Genomic DNA, 20,823 nt, shown 5'->3' with positions numbered 1-20,823 from the left:
TCCAGGTGTGCATTCTTTGATTGTCATTTCCCATGTACACACACAGATCTGCCCCTAAACAGGTTTGTTCTTGTTGGGGTAAGTAGCAGACTGGATAAACTGAGTCGCTTGGTGTATCAGACTACACGGCTGCGTTTATGGGAGCATACTTTGACTGCCTCAGACTCAGTGAGATTATGTAAATGAAGCCTGTGACTGAAAATTACTGGAAAAATCTTACAGTGTGAAAGACACTTAAACAACATTGCATGAATTGGGGGGAAAAAAACAACCTGATAAATCCTGATTCTTACTCCATTAGACTGGTGAATCAGGATGTGGTGGAAACTGGGAGAAATACTTACAGTAATGAATTAATCTTAATGTAGTGTCTGGGATGGAATAAGATTGAATAAGCTTTTAGCATAGAGATCCACTGCCAAGTTGGCTTCAGAATCATGCGTTTAAATCCTATGCCAAATATTTATCCTGTAATGGAATAAGCAACTTCAGAAAAATTAACGAATCTGTTTTTTCCCTTAGTTATAACATTTTGAATCCTTTATATTATATTATATTATATTATATTATATTATATTATATTATATTATATTATATCTATATATATAAAAATGGAATGGGTGGGTCGTCGGGTGGGCCTTTTTTTCATTCCGTCGTTTTTTCGACGTTTTGAAAATGTAGAATGATTATTTGATTTTTTTGTTTTTATTTGATCGTGTCTATGTAGCCGCCGTCGTAATAAAGTATCGCTAAAATCGTCATTTATCGTAATTTATTTTTGACGTATAATGTCGCCGTCGTCGAGGTCAGTGATACCAGTGCAAAAAATCTGCTTACGGTTGAAAGACACGCCCTACTCACTGGACAGTTAAAAACACCAATCAAACTAACGATGACATCAAGTATTACCCAATCAAAAGTAGGAAAGGAGGCATCTTCATAAAATGCGTGTGGGATGATTTGCATGAGACGCTGCTTTAAAAAAAAAAATGATAAAAAAAATACGGGATAAATCCCGTCCAGTATTGATTCAAAACGGGACGCGCAATTTCATTCTCAAACGCGGCACGATTCCGTATTTTAAAGGACGGGTGGCAACCCTACAGTGCCAGGTAACCACCCATACAATCAGATTGTGATTCAGACTAGGAATGCAATGAATGTAATTACCCCGATCTACATACAAGGCGAAAGTCTTGCAACATTCAAAGATGATGGTTTGGGATAAGTACACCATACCACATAAAAGAGCTTATGAAGCCTTGAACCGAAAAAAGCAACATCTCAGAGATCGTAAAAAAAAAAAAAGGAGCTAATGTCGTTTTACTCGCTGTAGATTTTACTCAAACATTACCAGTTATTTCACGAGGGAGACCAGCACATCAACTCAACGCGTGTTTAAAATCCATGCTTCTCCCACGCTCGGTTATATGTCGCGTGTTCTCGGGTAGGTGCACCAAAAAATGTATACATTTAAGCATGTAATGGGCAAACAAAAAATGAGGTATACCCAAAGGCACAGCAGTAGTACTTAATGTAACTTTACTTCTTAAATGTTAATGTTTTACTGTTTAATAATTTATACGCTTCTTATATGTTGTTCAAATTCTTTTATCAAAATACCACTGACAGCGCAATGCACGATAACATCGAGTGAATACACCATACGCATCCGCCCACGGCTGCCCTGCTGTGCGCAGATAGGACTTGATTGTACAATAAAATAAAATAAAGATAAAAAGACTAAAACAATCATCACCCATAAAGCGGATAGTAGACGTGACGTACTATATGTGTACCACATTTCAAGTGTATAGGTGCAACGGTTTGCGAGCTACAGGTCATTTAAAATCCTGGACAGACACACAAATTGCCACGGTACCAAATTACAGAAGAAGATTTTACTGTTTAATAATTTACGAGCTGTATATACCCGGCGTTGCCCGGGGCAGAAGTAACCTAATCGGTCAAACACTTACATATATACCAAAGTAAACCTAATCGGTCAAACAGTTACATATATAAAAAAAACGAACCTAATCGGATAAACAGCTTCATATATACAGAAGCGAACCTAATCGGACAAACAGCTAATCTATATACATAAGCAAACCTAATTGGTCAAACAGTTACATAAATACAAAAGCAAACCTAATCGATCAAACAGCTTCATATATACAGAAGCGAACCTAATTGGTCAAACAGTTATGCATGTGCAGAATGATTTTACAAACATTATGCGTGTTAACAATCATGAAAAAGAAAAGATTGAGGAACTCTTCTTCTATATGTGATGAAGCCACTAATAAGACAGATTTTTTTCAGGACCCAGCTGTTTCATAACTAAACTACTGCCACCCCAAAGTAATGCCTAATAGTGGTTTTTGGGGTAGCTGTGGAATAAAAAGGGTGTTTTTTAGTCAGTAAGAATCTGACACTACCCTTCAGTACGGGCTGAAGGGTGCCTATGTAAGGTTTTACATCCTTCCCGTATGGAAAAAAAAACATACTAAACTTTTTTTTCATCATTACACATAATCTCAGTCAAATGGAAGTACGCATTCTCAATTTATTTTTATGTAATTTTTACTTTTTCACAAAGCCATCCCATTCCAATTTGTATGAATAAACTTTTGCTACAGAGTTAGCAAAAGTTTATTCATGCACATATTTTAATACGGATAATCTATCTCTAATCAAGGTTCTCATTTTCATTCTAATTTAAAATAATAATAGATACTCATTTTTTTCTTCTGTTTTAGAAAAACCAATCTATGCCACCTACGTCTTCGTCAAGTCAGCTTCATCCAGCTTCATCACATATAGAAGAAGAGTTCCTCAATCTTTTCTTTTTAATGATTGTTAACACGCATAATCTTTGTAAAATCATTCTGCACATGCATAACTGTTTGACCAATTAGGTTCGCTTCTGTATATATGAAGCTGTTTCATCGATTACGTTTGCTTTTGTATTTATGTAACTGTTTGACCAATTAGGTTTGCTTATGTATATAGATTAGCTGTTTGTCCGATTAGGTTCGCTTCTGTATATATGAAGCTGTTTATCCGATTAGGTTCGCTTTTTTTATATATGTAACTGTTTCACCGATTAGGTTTACTTTGGTATATATGTAAGTGTTTGACCGATTAGGTTACTTCTGCCCCGGGCAACGCCGGGTATATACAGCTCGTTATATTATATTATATTATATTATATTATATTATATTATATTATATTATATTATATTATATTATATTATAAAACTTAACAAAATTTACTTTACATTTCTAGAAAGTTTTTTTAAAGAGTTGTGACCCTAAACTTCTAGAGCAATGTAATTTTAAACTTACTATAACCCTATATTAGATTAAGTTGCTTCAGATAATGGTTATTTGGATTTTTATCACAGCTAAATACAGCTTCAGTAATATCTCCTCTGATTTGTGCTTTTCCATTCTAGATATGTTTTATAGAAGATGTAGTGAGATTTAAGCATCATGATAAGTTTGGCTTTAAGCAGTGGTCGTGGAATAATCAACATTTACCATTACTGAAATAGGCAGAGTGTCTCTCATTCATTCAAGTGTTGTATTCAGTATTTAATAAATGTAAAATTACCTATATACATCAATAGTCTATTATTAATAAAAAAAGAAAAAAACATCCCAGGATGCCAGGAATGACAGTTTGTTTAATGTCTGCAGACTGCTGTTATTCTGTATATTACTTTATACACAAGAAAATACACATTATTAGAATGCAGGATCTTCATTTTATCTACACTTGTCTTATTGTATATATAAAAATTTGAGTCACATTTATTATTAACTAATTAGTGCTGCTTTTGTGCTATAAAAATACAGAAAACAAAACCTTTGCACTAAGGTAACAATATGCATTGTGTAGTCAAGACAATAGCTGCATAAATTGCAGTAATCAACATAATTATTACAAACCTGCTGCCATCTGGTCTAGTTTAATAAAATATTTGTAGACTTTTGTATTTGGAACATAACACCATGTGTTCATTACTTCAGAGTTTTCCATACTGGTATTTGGAATAGTCCTCAATATACCTGATGATATTTAGCTTAGCTGGAAAAATCCATTTCTACTTCACGGTTTGTATTTAGCATGCCTCTGTCTTTCTTCTCTTTCCTGTCCTTTCAATTTTCTTTTTCTTTTGCCATCTTGTGGCAGATGATGCTAACTCCAGCTATGCAAGGAGTCATCTTGGCCATAGCAAAAGCCAGACAGGTCTATGACAAAGATGGACCTGAAGCTGCACTCATAAAGGTATATTTCTCTATTTTTTCCTTTTCTCTTTAATCAGTACATTTTTACTTTTTTCATTCTTTTCACTCTATTTGTGATTTTAATGAACATTACATTTTTTTCAGTTAATATTAGGTAGTAAAGATGTGAAGAATGCATGAACAATTTCTTCTATTGCTTTGGCAACTGGGAATTATTCTTCATGTATTTTTATTTTGTGATTATCTTCAGAGGGGTTGGCATTGCATTTGCTTGAAAGTGTGTGTAATGTAAAAAGTACACATTGATATTTTGTGAGTAAATTGTGGTTACTGTATACATTGTATAAGAAAAAAATCACTAAAGGAGCTGGTTATAAGGGTGAGAAAGTAAAACAGTTATTCGCGATGCTGTCTTATAACTCCAGAGACCAAGTCAGTGTCTACATATATGAAGGCCAAATGCTCTCCCTTTTTTTTTTTTTTTTTTAATCCTGAGATGTGATTGTTGGATTAATTGTTTTTTCTAAAATGTACCCAGTATATGTGTAAGTGTGCTTTGCAGTGTACCAGCTTCTAATCGGTTCCCCACAACTCTGTATTTAAAAAGTAAGTCAGAAAATGGATTAGTAACTTATACTTGTACCCCAAAAGCGTAGATAGCCTTCACTAGTAATTTGGTTATAGTTTCAAACCTTAAATGGACATTTGCCTTTTAGACATTAAAAGCTTAATAATAACACCAGGATTTATATCAGTCTGTTCATTGGATTCTTGATAATTTGTATTTTCCTCCCAAAGTGCTCAATTTCACAATAAACTGAAATTGAAAGTTTCCTATCTCACTATTTCATTTATAAAAAAAATAAATGTTAAGGTCCTGCGGTGGGTTGGCACCCTGCCCAGGATTGGTTCCTGCCTTGTGCCCTGTGTTGGCTGGGATTGGCTCCAGCAGACCCCCGTGACCCTGTGTTCAGATTCAGCGGGTTGGAAAATGGATGGATGGATGGATAAATGTTAAGGTCTTAAAAATATAGCTCTTGCCATCACAAATCTACCATATTGTCCTCTTTCCTATTCATAAGATCCAAAACAAAATAGGTCCTTTTATCACATAGAATTAACAGGCCCACACATTATTAACTTATTACTGCCTACTTTTCATCACGTACAGTAAATGTCACATAATATGACTGAATTCAGAAAAAGTGAAAGGGTACATACAAGTAACTTGGTTTAATTATTATTTTTGCATAATATAGTTCAGTGACAGTGCTGTAATGCTAATGCTTCTGAGGGCCTTTGTAATGCAAAGGTTGTGGGCTGACCAGCATTTGCCACAGTGTAAAATGTGCTACTTGAGATGGATAGTGGTGTGATTCCACAATAAAAAAATTGGTGTAGTTGGCTGGATTTGCACTATGGAAGTGTGAAGTGCAGTGGCAGTGCTGCACAGTAGCGGGAAAGTGAGAGAGAGGGAGCTCAGCTGACATCATTAGGAAGTGCTCCACTTGCAGACCTCGCAGGCAGTCCCAGTGCGCTCAGGCAAGACAGTTCTCTTATTACTCTCACTGTAAAGGAACTGCTTCTGAGGGTCCTTATAATCTGGACATTGCACAAAATGTGCAACCTGTGATAGATAATGGTGTGATTCCACGACAAAACACACAGCCGCACTTGAATTTGCATGTTCATGTTTGCTTATAGTTTAAAATATAAAAAACAAAAATATGGCTACATTTAGAAATGTTGAAATATATTTATGAAAAAAGTAATGCCATCACTTCTTGTAAAATGACAATTTTACCCTCAGGAAGGATCTGGTTGTGTTTATAAGATATGCTCAAGTAAACAGCATAAAATTGCTGATTTATGTCATTAAAGTGGTAATGATTACATTGGATTATTTAACCTTTTTGTCACCAGGTAGAATAAATCTTAAAACTGTGAGATTCATGTTTCACACGGTATTAAGTTCCATTCCATTACTTTGATGGTGGGAGCAAATGAAAGTCACTTGTAATTCAACCAATCTTGAATCTTATCAGGACAAGTTCACTGAAAATACTTGTTAAATTTCGTTGGACACGTAAGGATTTCACTTCTGATATAACATTTACCCCTTAATATTAACAGCTTAATTTTAAAAACGTGCATGTTGGATAATGTGCAAATCTGTTTTCAAATTATTCATTTTTTTTTCTTCAGGCTTTTCATGAAGAATATTCACGGCTATACCTTCTGGCTCAGGAACACGCAACACCACAGAATGACCCTCGGTTACAGCATGTTTTAGTCTACCTCTTTCAGAACAATGCACCCAAGCGTATCATAGAGAGAACGCTGTTAGAACAGTTTGCTGACAGAAATCTTAGTTATGATGAAAGGTATGAATGGCCAGATTCACTTATAGCAATTTTACATGGATAATGTATTTTGTACTATTTTGTAACAAACAATCTTTGTATCTTCCTATGTCAGTTTTATCAACAGTCACCAAGCTTCAGCGTTGGTTCCATGCTGGGTTTTTAATTAAGAGGTTTTGAATACCACTACAATGTGTAAAGCCTCACGTGACATCTTAATGCTAATGAAAACATGGTAATGATAAAACATAATATTTCATGATTATGTGCATTGAGTCTTAGAAGTAATAATTAAGGTATGATGACATATACTGTAAAACTTTGAAATTCATATATTATGAACGATAGGGTATACACTTGAGTCATCCTGAGACACAGAATGATGTGGGAAAATGACACAATAATATGAAAAGGAGGTCTTTATTAAAAATACACAGGAAAAGACAAATACAGGAAGTTGACAAAGAAAAGCAAGTAGAGAGAAAAAGCAGTCCTGATGCTTCTTGTGGCCTTCTTGCAGAGTTGCTGTTTCCTGCCTTTTTCACAAGATGGCATTTTCCCACTAAAGTACCACATATACTGTGTCACTTTCTCTTCACCTCCAATACCATTCTAAAAATTCTAGCCTCTCTTCCTTCAAACAGTCGAATGCTTGCCACTAGTTCTGCTCCTAAGTGTTGACTCGTTGAACCTTTTAAGGTTGCTTTAAACCCCTACCAAGCAGCTCTGCTTTTACAACATAGATACTATGGCTAGAACTGTCCAGTGACCCTGTACCCCAAGTCTTCAGTTGGCCTAAAACAACCCACTTTTCGCACTGCTGTGTTCTTTTTGGAAACAATATGGTCCCCCATGCTCCCTCCTTGGACTGTTTTTCCTGTAGTGGCTAGTAGGTGTTTCTACCTTTAATATTTACTTTGTCACTTCTGCCAGTACCCCTTGCCTAACACATTTCCAGGGCTGTCAGCAAAAAAGCAGGGCTTAATGTCTCCTTGGGGTGTTTTTTTCCTTGTTCTTCCATGGCAGTCTTAGATATTCATCAACGCATTGTCAGGGCCTGTTTTGATCCTGCCTCGCTCCTACAGTATCTTATTCTGCTTCTAATTTGGGTCTCAATAAAGTTCTCTTTTATAATATTTACACAATTATTTTAAAAGTTATGTTTTAAAAATTCATTGTAATCTAATTTACTGCTCTCTGAAACAAATCTATATATATTATTCACTAAGTCCATGGCAAGCATGACGCACGCAACAGGGATAGGACGACAACTCACACAGCCACGCCCACCAACTCAGACGTGACTACTCACAAAACACGGCGTCCGACAACTCACAGAGCCACGCCCACCAACTCAGACGCGACAACTCTCAAAACACGCCGTCAATCGCGTTCGTCTCTGCTACAGTCCACATGCACCTCTGAGCCACGTTGACTTTTCAGTTACGACGCATGACCGTGTCCACCATCGCAAACTGTTTTACACGCTACATACAGCGATTCGCATCCGCAACAAACATACTTCTTCTTAGATGGTCCTGCAGGAACACGGAAAACGTTTGTCTACACAATAGTCCTTATTCTTCGGCCCGCGTCCACCCTCGCTCTGCAGGCAACAAACACCGTGAAAGTCGCCTTCGTCTCCATGGCACACACATGACAGAGCCCTGTCCACCAACAATTCGCGCGAGGGTGAAAGCATTTGCCAAGAATGTTTTCATTAATCAAGAACAAAAGTCGGAGGTTCGAAGACGATCACATACCGTCGTAATTCCGACCATAAACGATTCCGACTGGCAATCCGGCGGCGTTATTCCCATGACCTGCCGGGCAGCCAGCATGTTTGTCGCGGATGTGAATCGCTGTATGCAGCGTGTAGAACAGTTTGTCGACCAGGGCACGCAAGAAGCAGCACGCAAGACAGACCGTGTGATACGCACGATGGAGCCACGCATGCCGACTCACAGAGCCCCGCCCACCAACAATTCACTAAGCAGCCAACCATGGCACATGCACGTCAGAGCCCCGCCCACCAACAATTCACTAAGCAGCCGACCATGGCACATGCACGTCAGAGCCCCGCCCACCAACAATTCACGTGAGAGCGAAAGCATTTGCCAAGAATGTTTTCATTAATCAAGAACGCAAATCTGAGGAAGACGATCACATACCGTTGTAGTTCCGACCATAAACGATGCCGACTGGCGATCCAGCGGCGTTATTCCCATGATCCGCTGGGCAACCAAAGTCTTTGGGTTCCGGGGGGAGTATGGTTGCAAAGCTGAAACTTAAAGGAATTGACAGAAGGGCACCACCAGGTGTGGAGCCTTTGGCTTAATTAGACTCAACACGGGAAACCTCACCCGGCCCGGACAAAAAGAACAATGAAAAGTCAACGCGGCTCAGAGGTGCATGTGGACTGTAGCAGATGCGAGACCGACTGAGGCGGTGTTTGGAAAATGAATAGTCAACGTGACTCACAGGTGCATGTGGACTGTTCACAGACGAAAGCAATTCAGGTGAGGAGTTGGGGGTGGGCACATGAGCAGGCAGTGCGTACTGAACGATGACTAAGAGATGACTGTTCACCCATCAATACATTGTCCTCACTGAGTGTCCTTCCCCTCATACCCCATTCCGCCCTCCGCGCGTGCGCACCCGCCGTCCAGCCCCGTCCTTCGCTCTGGGAGGTGGGGGCGCGGCAGTGGTCCTCCAGTTTTCCGTCATGGACAATTGTATGTTGCTCTCTCCAGAGTTCCCTTACAGTCGTATCCTCAAACCCACCCCATAAGAAGAAGCATGTTTGTCGCGGATGTGAATCGCTGTATGCGGCTTGTAAAACAGTTTGTGAGGGGTATCCCATGGTCTTACAGTTGGTGGGCGGGTCTCTGTTAGTTGCTCTTGCGAGTGGGTACATGACCAGGCAGTGTGTATGCTTCGAGAGAGAGGGTGGACGCGACAAGACCATCTAAGAAGAATCATATTTGTCGCGGATGTGAATCGCTGTATGCAGCGTGTAAAACACTGTATTGTATGTTGCCCTCTCCAGAGTTCCATTTTTTCATTCACCTACAGTCGTATCCTCAAAACCGACCCCATTTGGACAACTGTCTCTTTCAGGAAGTGTTCACCCATCAATACATAATTATGCGGCGTATGCTATGCCGCGGGTTGGCTAGTTTTATTTAATGTTGCTCTGTTTGCAATGAAAATAACAATATTCTATTAAACATTTGTTTGTTACACAGTCCTAAGATTTTAGTAAACTAAAACAAAGGGACAAGGCACAAGACACACTTACAGTAAGTTTAAAACAACAAAGCCAAGATCTAAACTGTAATATCCATAAAGATTTTCTGAAATTTTGCAGCCTTTCAGCTGAGTTCAGACATTTTAGCCTTAAGATGTACCGATTAATATAATTTTAAAATATGCATTGTAATGATATTTTCTACAAGCAGAAAAGTTTGCAGCGGCAAATGCATCAGATTTAAGTCAATATGAAACACCAGGGTCACTGTTGGTTTTCTCCATGTATCACATTTATCCTAGCATGTTTAATGTTACTTTATAAAATTTTGAGCACCTTTCTAAGATAGCACTCAGCTATCTTACCTTCTGAGATTTTCATGTGCTACAGATTCTAACGTTTATAGAGAATTTTTTTGACAAACAGGAGACACCAGTGAGTAGCAGTTCTATGCTATAGCACCTTAATGAGAATGATCCAATTATAATGGCTAGACCTGTTTAAGCTAATGGAAAGGCTGGTTACAAACTGTCAAGTGACAGTTCTTTACAACAGTAGTAAGCAGAAAGGCATCATTGAATGCATATTGCATTGGATCCAGAAGTAGGTGCTACTTTTGTTTGCCTATTTGTACACTTACCAACTTTTTGGGATATATGCTGTAGTTCACAGTTGCAATGCACTTGCTCCCAGGACTTTGATCCACGACCTTCTGTCAGTAGTTCCTTCAGACTTCACAGAGTTATCACAGTCACTGCAGCCTTCCTGTTGAGAGTGTGCTTACTCCCTCACCCTGATTGACATGGCTGAGAAATAATGCAAAATGTGCAGGCAGGAAAGCAAGCTTTAATAAATTTTAGTCCTTAAATATTATTCAAACAGATAGTGCCCAGAAGAAAAATTAAGTGTGGCAGTAAACAACAATATGACCTGGCACTGCTAGATTGTTAGATTCTCCACATAGCAATTTCTTGTTTTTCGTGAGGTCTCAGCAGCAAGTCAGAGGATTCTCGGCATGACTTCTCCCTGTTCCTTTCTACCCTCTGATCAACTTTTTAACTGAGTTTATAAAGTTAAACTAAGTATAGTGTGGTCATCCTATCTTTGTGTTTGTTTGTTTTTGTTTTGTTTTTTTAACAATTAAACATCTTGTCTCTAAAAATGTTTTCAGAGCTCATGTGCAGGAGGCTGTGTGACATACTTTTGTAACTAGTGCCATCATCCAAAGTTCAGAAAACTTCTAAAATCTTCTGCTTTAGCTCATGTTTCTGACATCATAAATGGGAAGTAACAGCAAAGAATGTTTGTATAACTTAGTAATAGCTTTTGAAATCATACATGCATTATGGTGGAAGTTATCGACGAAAACATGCATAGCCAAGCAGTACAGTTAAGAAAAGTTCATTGCACTTTCTGCGTGAACTAATTATTAGGCAAGTCTTACACCAACACCAAAGCATTAGCGGACAAAGTACAATTTCATTAGCCAAGTAGCATTGCCAACAAGGTATTTCAGTATAGAAAAGAATAAAACATCTAAAAGAAAAATTGTGTCTTTTGTAAAGTCTACTTTTTAAGCATTAAAAGAAAGTTCTGCTTATTTCTCCAACATCTAGCAAGACAAAAAATATTTGTATATCCTTCACCTTAAGGAAGGCAAGTTTAGTAAAGCAGATTTGACTGGGGACATCATTTCTAAAGGATTTTGCTTTATATTGTTAATTCCACAGTTCAGACACTGCTTAATTTATAAGATGTTTTTAGCATAACCCTGACTTTGAAACTTTAAAATACTTTATTGGCACAATCTCTATATATATATAATTCACTAAGGCAGCCGACCATGGCACGCAAGACAGAGCCCCGCCCACCAACAATTCACTAAGCAGCCGACCATGGCATGCAAGACAGAGACCATGGGATACGCACGACAGAGCCCCGCCCGCTAACTCTAACCCTCCTTCCATATCCACCCTCGCTCTCGAGGCATGCACACTGCCTGCTCATGTGCCAGCACACAAGACCTCACCAAACACCGCCTCAGTCGCTTTCGTCTCTGCTACAGTCCACATGCACCTCTGAGCCACGTTGACTTTTCATTGTTCTTTTTGGTTCCGGCTGCTTTTCTATATATAATCCACCAAGTCGCCCGACCATGGGATACGCACGCACGCAAGACAGAGCCCCACCCACCAACACTAACCCTCCTCCTGCGTCATGGGATATGCACGACAGAGCCCCGCCCGCCAACTCTAACCCTCCTCCCGCGTCATGGGATACGCACGGCCGCATCCACCCTTGCAAACTGTTTTGCACGCTGCATACAACGAATCCCATCCGCGACAAACATGCTTCTTCTTAGTTGGTTCTGCAGGAACAGGGAAAACCTTTGTCTACAAAAACCTGATTCATACCATACTAAGAGCATAGTGTTTTTGTTGGCTTGCCCGCCTGACTGTTACCAGCATTCACCGCAATGTATTGGAGTGTAAAACTACTGCAGCTGCTACCTCACAAACTGTCCTTATTCCCCGGATTTCCCTGTATAATTCACTAAGCAGCCGACCATGGCATGCAAGACAGAGACCATGGGATATGCTAAAAGCAGCCGGAACCGAAAAGAACAATGAAAAGTCAACATGGCTCAGAGGTGCATGAGGACTGTAGCAGAGACGAAAGCGACTGAGACGGTGTTTGGTGAGGTGTTGCGTGCGGGCACATGAGCATGACGCGGGAGGGGGGTTAGAGTTGGCGGGAGGGGCTCTGACGTGCGTATCCCGTTTTCAGTCACGGACAATTGTATGTTGCTCTCTCCAGAGTTCCATCTTTTCATTTACTCACAGTCGTATCCTCAAACCCACCCCATGTGGACAACCGTGTCTTTCAGGAAGTGTTCACCCATCAATAAATAATTATGCGGCGTATGCTACGCTGTGGGTTGGCTAGTAATGCTATATGTTATATCAGTGGTGCATAATATTACTGTTTTAATGTGCAAAATAGGTTTATGTTCGAAATATAGAAAGATGAATAGAAAATGTGCTTTATAATAAAGTTTAAAAATTGAAATAAAAACAGTGCAGTTTTTTAAAACTTGCATGTAAAGTATCATTTTTTTACTGACTTACAGGTCTATTAGCATAATGAAAGAGGCTCGTGCCAAACTACGTTTGATTGGACCAGAAGACATGGATATGGATGAGTACAGGGTGAAGTGACTTTTTGCCCTATTTGTTTAGTTGTACTATTCTGATGTATTTAGTTCATTGTTTATAAACTGTTTTACCGTATTATGTTCATTTTGCAGAAATGGCATGAAGACTACAGTCTTTTTCGTAAAGTATTTGTGTATCTTCTAACAGGACTTGAGCAATACCAGAATGGAAAGTATGTTCCCAAATTTAGGAAAATTTTTGATTTTTATTTTTCAGTGCAATATATTGTCAGAACAAATAAACACAAGTACTGAATATCTTTATTCTTACTCTAAAGAATTTCAGAAGCTGTCACTTACCTAGTATATGCTTACCAGAACAACACAACATTGCTGATGAATGGAAGTACTAGAGGAGTGGAGGAAAAACTGATTGCACTTTATAGGAGGAGATGTTTGAAGGTAGACCATATATCAGTTTCTTTATGTATTCTTTCTGGAGTAAAATCAGCTAAGTATATGTATGTCTGTCAAAAATGTTCTTTTTTTGCAGTTTCAGTTATCTTTTAAATTCAAATAAGATAAACTAAATCTGAATATGGCACTATAGGCTACAAGATAACATCATCTGTGTTTATTTAAGGATAGCTAAGGAAATTGTATTTGACGTGTGTATGCATTGTTAAGGATAATAGTGAAAAATGTTTGTGGGATTTCTGCTGTAGAAATTACATTGAGCAAATTTTGGCAAATAAAGCATCATTAAAATTAGTAAGAATATTAAAACACTGATACATTGTATTATCTTAAACCTCATGACCTCTTAGACCTACTGTTTTTCTATTTACACGTGAAAAAGAATATTGAGAAAAAAAACTTTAAAATAACATTTTACAAATATTAAAACTGCACTTGTTATTTGTTTGAACTGTAGGTTAAAGATGTAAGTTTTTGTTTATAAAAGGCTTTCTTTATACAGGAGCTTAATGAGAATGCTGCCAGGCTCTTTGACTGTGGAGAGGAGACTGATGTAGCAGAATGCATGAGAATTATGAATGATATAGTGATTCCTTGCATGCACTTGATGATCACCAATGACATCTGTAAAGAAGATCTAGATGCTATTGAGACTCTGAGGAACCGCTGGTGTTCTTATCTCGGACAGGACATAGATGGTAAGTGACTATGCTATTTACAGAAATTGACTGTCACTGAAATTGTCTTATTGATGTTAGTATTCTAGTTGAATAAAATCTCTTCTTTTAATTCCATACCTAGTATTAGTAGTCATTTAGTATTTGCAAGAAATAATGGAAACTTGTTTATGTATCTCATATAATATTTAATGAACACTTAGTTGATCTTAGTTTAAACATCTGCTTTCCTTTCCTATTAAATATTAGCAGTGATAATATTAAGGGTACCTTTGCTAACTCTTCTTTCCTTACTCAATGGAAAATGTAATTGAATTTTGAACTTGTACTTTGATATTTTAGTAATAATTGAGCATTGTCAGGGGAAACGTTTTGTGTTTATTGCATGCTTGCTTGGTTGTATGTCAGAAGACAGTTACTTTGAACTCATGGAAGTATTCCTCACCGGGCAAACTGGGGAGTTTTGGGAAGTGGTGGGTAGAATGGTCTCATTCAGTTTATTTAATATCAGGAAGCATTATAATAATAATAATAATAATTCATTACATTTATATAGCGCTTTAGAGGCTCCAGGGGTTGGCATTTTGTTTATTTAAGCCGAAAACATATCCTCCTTTTTTTTCCTTTTTCAGACTTAAATCATGGATAAGTTTTTTAAGCTGAAATGTTAAAAATCTCAATCATGAATTTAAAAGAAAGTAAGTGGTATTACATCTAAGCACATTGAAGTACAAAATAGCCTTTCTGCAGGGAGAACCACTTAAATATAATAATAAAATAAACAGTATAGGCTTCAAAGATCTCAGGCTTGCAAAATATTCCTCTCCCAACTATGAAAAGATGACTGGAGGAATTGGAATATTATCCCCATTTTTATCTTTTAAGATAATCTTTACATTATTTTTCTGGAAGAATAAATGAAAGCTAATTGACTTTGGATAAGACATTTGCGCCAGCTTGGGATTACAAACAATTTACAGTGAAAGTTCTATCATTAATTCCCTAATATGAATTTTTGTAAACTGATAATGGCGAGAAATTTTAAATATGCATTAATTCCTGCCAAAGGTGAACAAAGATGTTAAGATTTTGGCAAAGGCAATTAAAAATAATGAAAAAAGTTGTTCTATCCGCAATTTTACAAGATCAAGTAAGGATTGTGAAAGAAAGTCAAATACTTTCAAAGCTTTAATCAATCTTAAATAGAATACATTCTGCAGGGTCATATTATCTCTTGAGCAGTTCAAGCTTGTGATAAGGTCAGAAGGGCATATATATTTACCATATTACATAAATGTGGGTTTGAGCCCGACTTGCATGCATCAATTGAACTGTTCTAATCTAAACAACAAGCATATGTTTGTGTGAATGATATACTGTAAACTCTGAATATTTTGCTGTTCCACCATGGAATCAGATGGGGCTGCACCAGTGCTGTTTACCATTGCTTTTGAAAATCTTGCTTTCATATTCATAAACAATGGATATTTGAAAGATTTTAAGGTATTTCAGTGTCAAGAACACACTCTCAAAAGCCCAAAAGATCTGTAACATTTAAAATATTTGTTAGGTTTATTTTTACTGCAGGTGATTTAGCATGTTTGTTTCTCATTCATACAGTTTTCTGTCAAATGTGCTAAGTAGCAGTGAAAAGAAAAAGCTGGAATAGAACTGAAGATATGCTATTTTACTATCCATTTTCTGTTTTTTCCCTTTTTACTTTTTAATGTCCTCCCTGATAACAGAACTTGTTATTTAATCCTATTGCTTTCATTCTGTATCATTTTCTGTAACATCAGGTCATTCTTAGATTGTAGATATTTCTTTTCTAGGGATAGCATCCAAATGACTTGTGGCCCAGAGCAGATTACTAATTATCAGTCCTTCGGCTCTTTCTCTTGCTTTTATTTTCAAATATTTTATTAAAACAAGTACTTCATGATCAACTATCAGGTATAAATGGGATCATGTTAAATGGTGATCTGCCAGGTGATTTGTCATTTGTATCGCATTATTATTGGACGTTGGTTAAGGAATCAAAAATCAAATAACAGTTGGGAATCTTAACAAGCATGTTAACAAAATGCATGATGTAATGAAAGTTATTATAAAGTGTTATTTTTAAGTTGACTTTACTAATTTTAAAATTAACATGCATAAATTAGACAAAATGCAGAAGATGAGCAATAATTTTAATGTATAAGGATATCGTAGTAAAACATGATGAGTATCTATCTATCTATCTATCTATCTATCTATCTATCTATCTATCTATCTATCTATCTATCTATCTATCTATCTATCTATCATAAATTTGTCGTCCATCTTAGCTTCCACTTTTCTTTCTTTATTTTTCCATATCACAAGAAACAACTAATTTAAAGAGTCTTTATTTTTAACTATGGAGGACAGAATTAAGTTCACAGAATGGATTTGCATTATTTATATTATTAGGTTGCTATTATTACAGAAATTTTAGCTTATTCTAATATAATATTTTAGAAGCTTTAAATGGATCTTATTTAAAATAACAGTATTATTTTACTCTTTGTTACAGCTGCTCTACAAGAAAAATTAGGAGAATTTTTACCAAGACTATTGGACTGTTCTGCTGAAATCATTGTACTTAAAGAACCTCCAAAGATAAGGCCACATTCATCTCATGATCTTTGCAGTCGATTTGCTGCAGTAATGGAATCAATCCATGGAGTAACACCAGTGACTGTGAAATAAGACTTCACAAGCTCCAAACCCACAACTGTTGCTTATCCAGGGGGTTCAGGTTAGATGTTTGAATGTCTCCAAATGCAAGAACAAAATATTTTAAGGCAGTTATTCAATATTCACTGATTCACAGTTGTGCCTTACATTGCAATTTTCCCCTTGGGTTTTGAGGTCCTAAGTATGTTTAGAGATTTTTTTTTTTTTTTTTTAACATAAGACTAAAACTGGTCTTGGATAAATGTATTGTGGCAGCATGGTGTAGTCTACGACTCAACATGGTGAGGCACAACAACATGAAATACTGCATCCTTCCCCCATATTGATTGCCAAACAACATTCCGCCAGAAGATGAAGGCATTGATATTGCATTGAGAGGCTTGTACTCTGTGGAAAAGTTTGTTTGCCAGAGGTGATTTCAAATGTTATCTGTGTCCCAACTAAAAAGTACAACAGAGCTGTTGTCAGAAGGTGCTTGTGAGAATCAGATTGCTGGGTGCAGTATGTGAAATCTTTGCTATCAACATGTTAAAATTACAGAATACATTTTTTGTTATCATTGGTTAACTATGAAAGAGGCAATGGACAGTTTGTCATTAACTTAACATATCCCGACTCATAATAATGTACAATATAAGGTTAGATTATTGCAGCTTATTGAGGACTAGAGCAAGTAAACATACTGATTACAAAAAATGCACAGGTTTGAATAGTACCTTGCAATAGATTATCTTGGTACTCCAAAAGCAAAATTATTTTCTTATGTTAACGTGCACTGTATATATCCTGTCAACCCTGTCCTAACATTAGAACCACATCTTCTTCATATCAATAGCCAATTGTGGTATTTCGGCATGTAGTTAGGATGCTGCCCTTGGCCTCTTCCAGATGGAATGTGTGCCATTCATTATTCACAGGGAGAAGACCCAAGGGAAACTCCAGGACCTAGTAGAGGGATTCTATATCTTGATTAGCCTGGAAATGTCTGGAAATTATCCAGGAAAATCTGGAAAACGTTGCTGAGAATAAAGTGGCCTGGTTTATCCAAGGTGGGATGTTTCCGCCATAACCCTTACCAGGAAAAGTCAATGATGGTCATCATCAACATCATTTCACATATGTGATCTTGTGTTGAGATGATTTTTTTTTTATACTGCCAATGTAGTGTGGAAATCTTATTCATTTTAGTATCAAGGCATTGGCATCAAGAACAAAGTAAAAAAAAAAAAAGTCCTGATTTGAATTCATTTCCTAAAAGTCCCGTTATTTGTTTTAAAGATCTGTGCTGGTTAATTTACTATACTGACCTTGGACCTCTCTGGTTCTGTGCATGCTTAACATTATTTCTTCTTGTTTTTTTTTTCCTCTCATAATTTATCTAGACTGTAATTTTTTAATGTTCAAATTTGACATTTCATTACACTTGGTGAATTTTGGTTTTCGCTTGGGATATGGGTGCAGGCATTACAGGCATTTGTGTGTGACATCATATATTTAAGAACAAGCCCCACATTCACATATTGTCTGACATTTGTAAAAAGGGAAGGTTATTTAAATCAGTACAGTCAATTTCTAGAGTTTATTCTATTCTAAAGAGTTTCATAAAATTCTTCATTCACCATTCTGTTTTCTGCATTTTGCATTACCCATTCCAGTTTGAAGACAAATTTAGTTGTTTTAATTCCAAATTCTGATCCAGTCAAGCTACTTTGTCCTTGTTTCACATCCTGTTTTTTAATTTTTTTAATTTTTTTTGTTTTCCACTGAAATAAAAAAAACAATCAGTGTTTCTTTTAAAAGAATAAATAGAATGGTTCGATTATGTCAGGACAGACCATTGCCTACCTTGATCTACTAAAATGTTTTTCTAGGTTAATGGCACAATCCGAATTTTCAGCCTTATGGTCTCTTAGAGAATGTTACATGTTTCATGTTTTTAAAGCAGCCCCATAGCTGTAAAATATTACACTACATACACAATATAATTTGAAACACTTCTAGAAAGTGTTGTCAGCTTATGTTATATATGCAAATGTAAGAATTAAATGATTTTGAAAACTATAAATGAGAGTTAACAGATTTCAGCTGTAATACTCCATCAGGTGACACACAGGTGATTAAGATTAGTGAAATTTTAGCAGTTTTAGCTTGAAATCAACTTAAATTTTTATTCTTAACTACATAATATCAACTTCAACTGAGTTAATTTTAAGTCATGACTTGACATATGGCAATTTTCTTATACTGTGTTTGTCATTTCTTACCATCATTATATGGCCCTGGAGTACTTATTGAAGTATAAACAACAAATACATGCTGCTTGAATAGCTATAAAGGATAATTAAAAATATTATTTGGGAAAAATAGTATAGAAATCAGAGATTTTCCAGATATGCACAATATTTTATTAATAGCAGATTGTTAAAATTATGGCATACTGTGGAATTGTGTTTTTTTTACATTTCTCTATGATATAAAATCAAAGACTGGATTTTTAATAGGAAAATATTAACCATCTGGCAGTTTCAGGAACATCATGGTGCTTCCTGGTAGACAGACAAGTTCTTAATTTTATGGTGGGAATGGTTATTCTCAGCAGGACAATGTAAGCCACATTAAAAATATGTAACACTACAGTGTATTTCTCAGAGTATAACTGCATGAGCAACTATAGTTTGATTTTCTTATTTTGTGTCAATTTAAATGTACTGACTACTTTAAAGTAACATCTGTTCAATTGCAAAGAAGATACTCTTGGAAACAACAAGAAATTACTCTTGACTTGTTATCACCAACTGTTTGTGTACATTTTTGTTGTGGAGCTAAAAACTAATGCCAAATTATTCATTGACAAATTTATTTCTGATTTCTTAGTCAGTATCTTCAATATTTTTAAGCAGAACTTTTGAAGAAATATGTTACCTACTCATTCAGGTCTACAGTAAAATATATAGTTTGTTTCCTACTTCCAATCGGTGTATCTGCTGTGGTCATATGGAGGTGCATTAACTGAATCATACTCTTCTCCTCTCCTTTACAGATGTGGTGTATAGGTTTGAGATACGTCCTAGTTAGTTTGAGGTCAACATAGTTTTTTCATTCATGTCCAGGTAGACATATGCAATCATATTTAAGAGGCCTTAAACCTTGATGGTTGTTGCACTTCTATATATATATATATATATATATATATATATATATATATATATATATATTCAATTTTCTCACATGTGCACAATTAATCAATTTTTATTAATCTGTCTACCATCAAACAGTCTTGATATAAATAGCTGATTAAAAAAGGAAAACAATAGTTAATGGTTGTATGTGATAGACACATGCTATATTTCCGTGTAGTCACAAAACATTATTGTCATTCCCACAATCTAATATTAGCTTATAATTATTTAGCTGTTTCCCATTTTCTTTATGCTTAATATAAAATGTTTTGTTGACTTTTTCTAAGACAGTTTTTTTCTGGTATCATGCTGGGTACCTTGTGTTTTACCACAAAAATACAGCATGCTCCTGATCAACAGGACTGCCATAGACATTTCATCTCTCAATTGGTGTACTTGCAATCTTACAGTACAAATAAAAGAATCCCACTACACTTGGATTTACCATCTGTCTCTGAATTCTTTCTTTTGTTCTCTTTATCCTTTGTTTGTCATGGTCTCTTTTTTGCCTTGCATCTTTTTTGTAGACTTCATTGATTTTGTTTTTTTCCTGTTTCCTATTTTCTGATACTGTCTTTTTCCTTTCAGATATTCTGTAATGACCAGTAACAGATTCAGTTGTATGTTAACAAATTGCTTCTATATATAATAGATAATGATCCTACCATAAACCATGATGCTAGCAGATATTTAATTTCCTGTTAAAAGTTAGAAGGCTGGAATAAAAATTTAACCCTTTTAACTG

The 20,823-nt window shown here is 36.3% G+C and overlaps 1 protein-coding gene across 4 annotated transcripts in view; it reads left to right on the top strand.

The window, feature by feature from the left end:
- Positions 1-20,523, top strand: part of usp28 (ubiquitin specific peptidase 28) — a 162,065-nt gene extending 141,542 nt beyond the window's left edge. For 2 of the 4 annotated variants that reach the window (XM_028810304.2, XM_051932277.1), the window contains 7 exons: positions 4,202-4,297; positions 6,463-6,641; positions 13,001-13,079; positions 13,178-13,257; positions 13,363-13,486; positions 14,004-14,199; positions 16,736-20,523. In XM_028810304.2, coding sequence (XP_028666137.1) covers positions 4,202-4,297; positions 6,463-6,641; positions 13,001-13,079; positions 13,178-13,257; positions 13,363-13,486; positions 14,004-14,199; positions 16,736-16,911 — 930 coding nt within the window. In that variant the 3' untranslated portion in view covers positions 16,912-20,523. The remainder of the gene's footprint in view (positions 1-4,201; positions 4,298-6,462; positions 6,642-13,000; positions 13,080-13,177; positions 13,258-13,362; positions 13,487-14,003; positions 14,200-16,735) is intronic. The other 2 variants (XM_051932276.1, XM_051932275.1) reach the window with 1 other exon arrangement.
- Positions 20,524-20,823: the final 300 nt, after the last annotated feature.

This window comes from Erpetoichthys calabaricus, chromosome 9 (assembly GCF_900747795.2).
Source record: "Erpetoichthys calabaricus chromosome 9, fErpCal1.3, whole genome shotgun sequence".
Lineage (NCBI taxonomy): Eukaryota > Metazoa > Chordata > Cladistia > Polypteriformes > Polypteridae > Erpetoichthys > Erpetoichthys calabaricus.
Note: the sequence above shows the minus strand (reverse complement) of the source record. Positions and strands in the feature narration are given on the sequence as shown.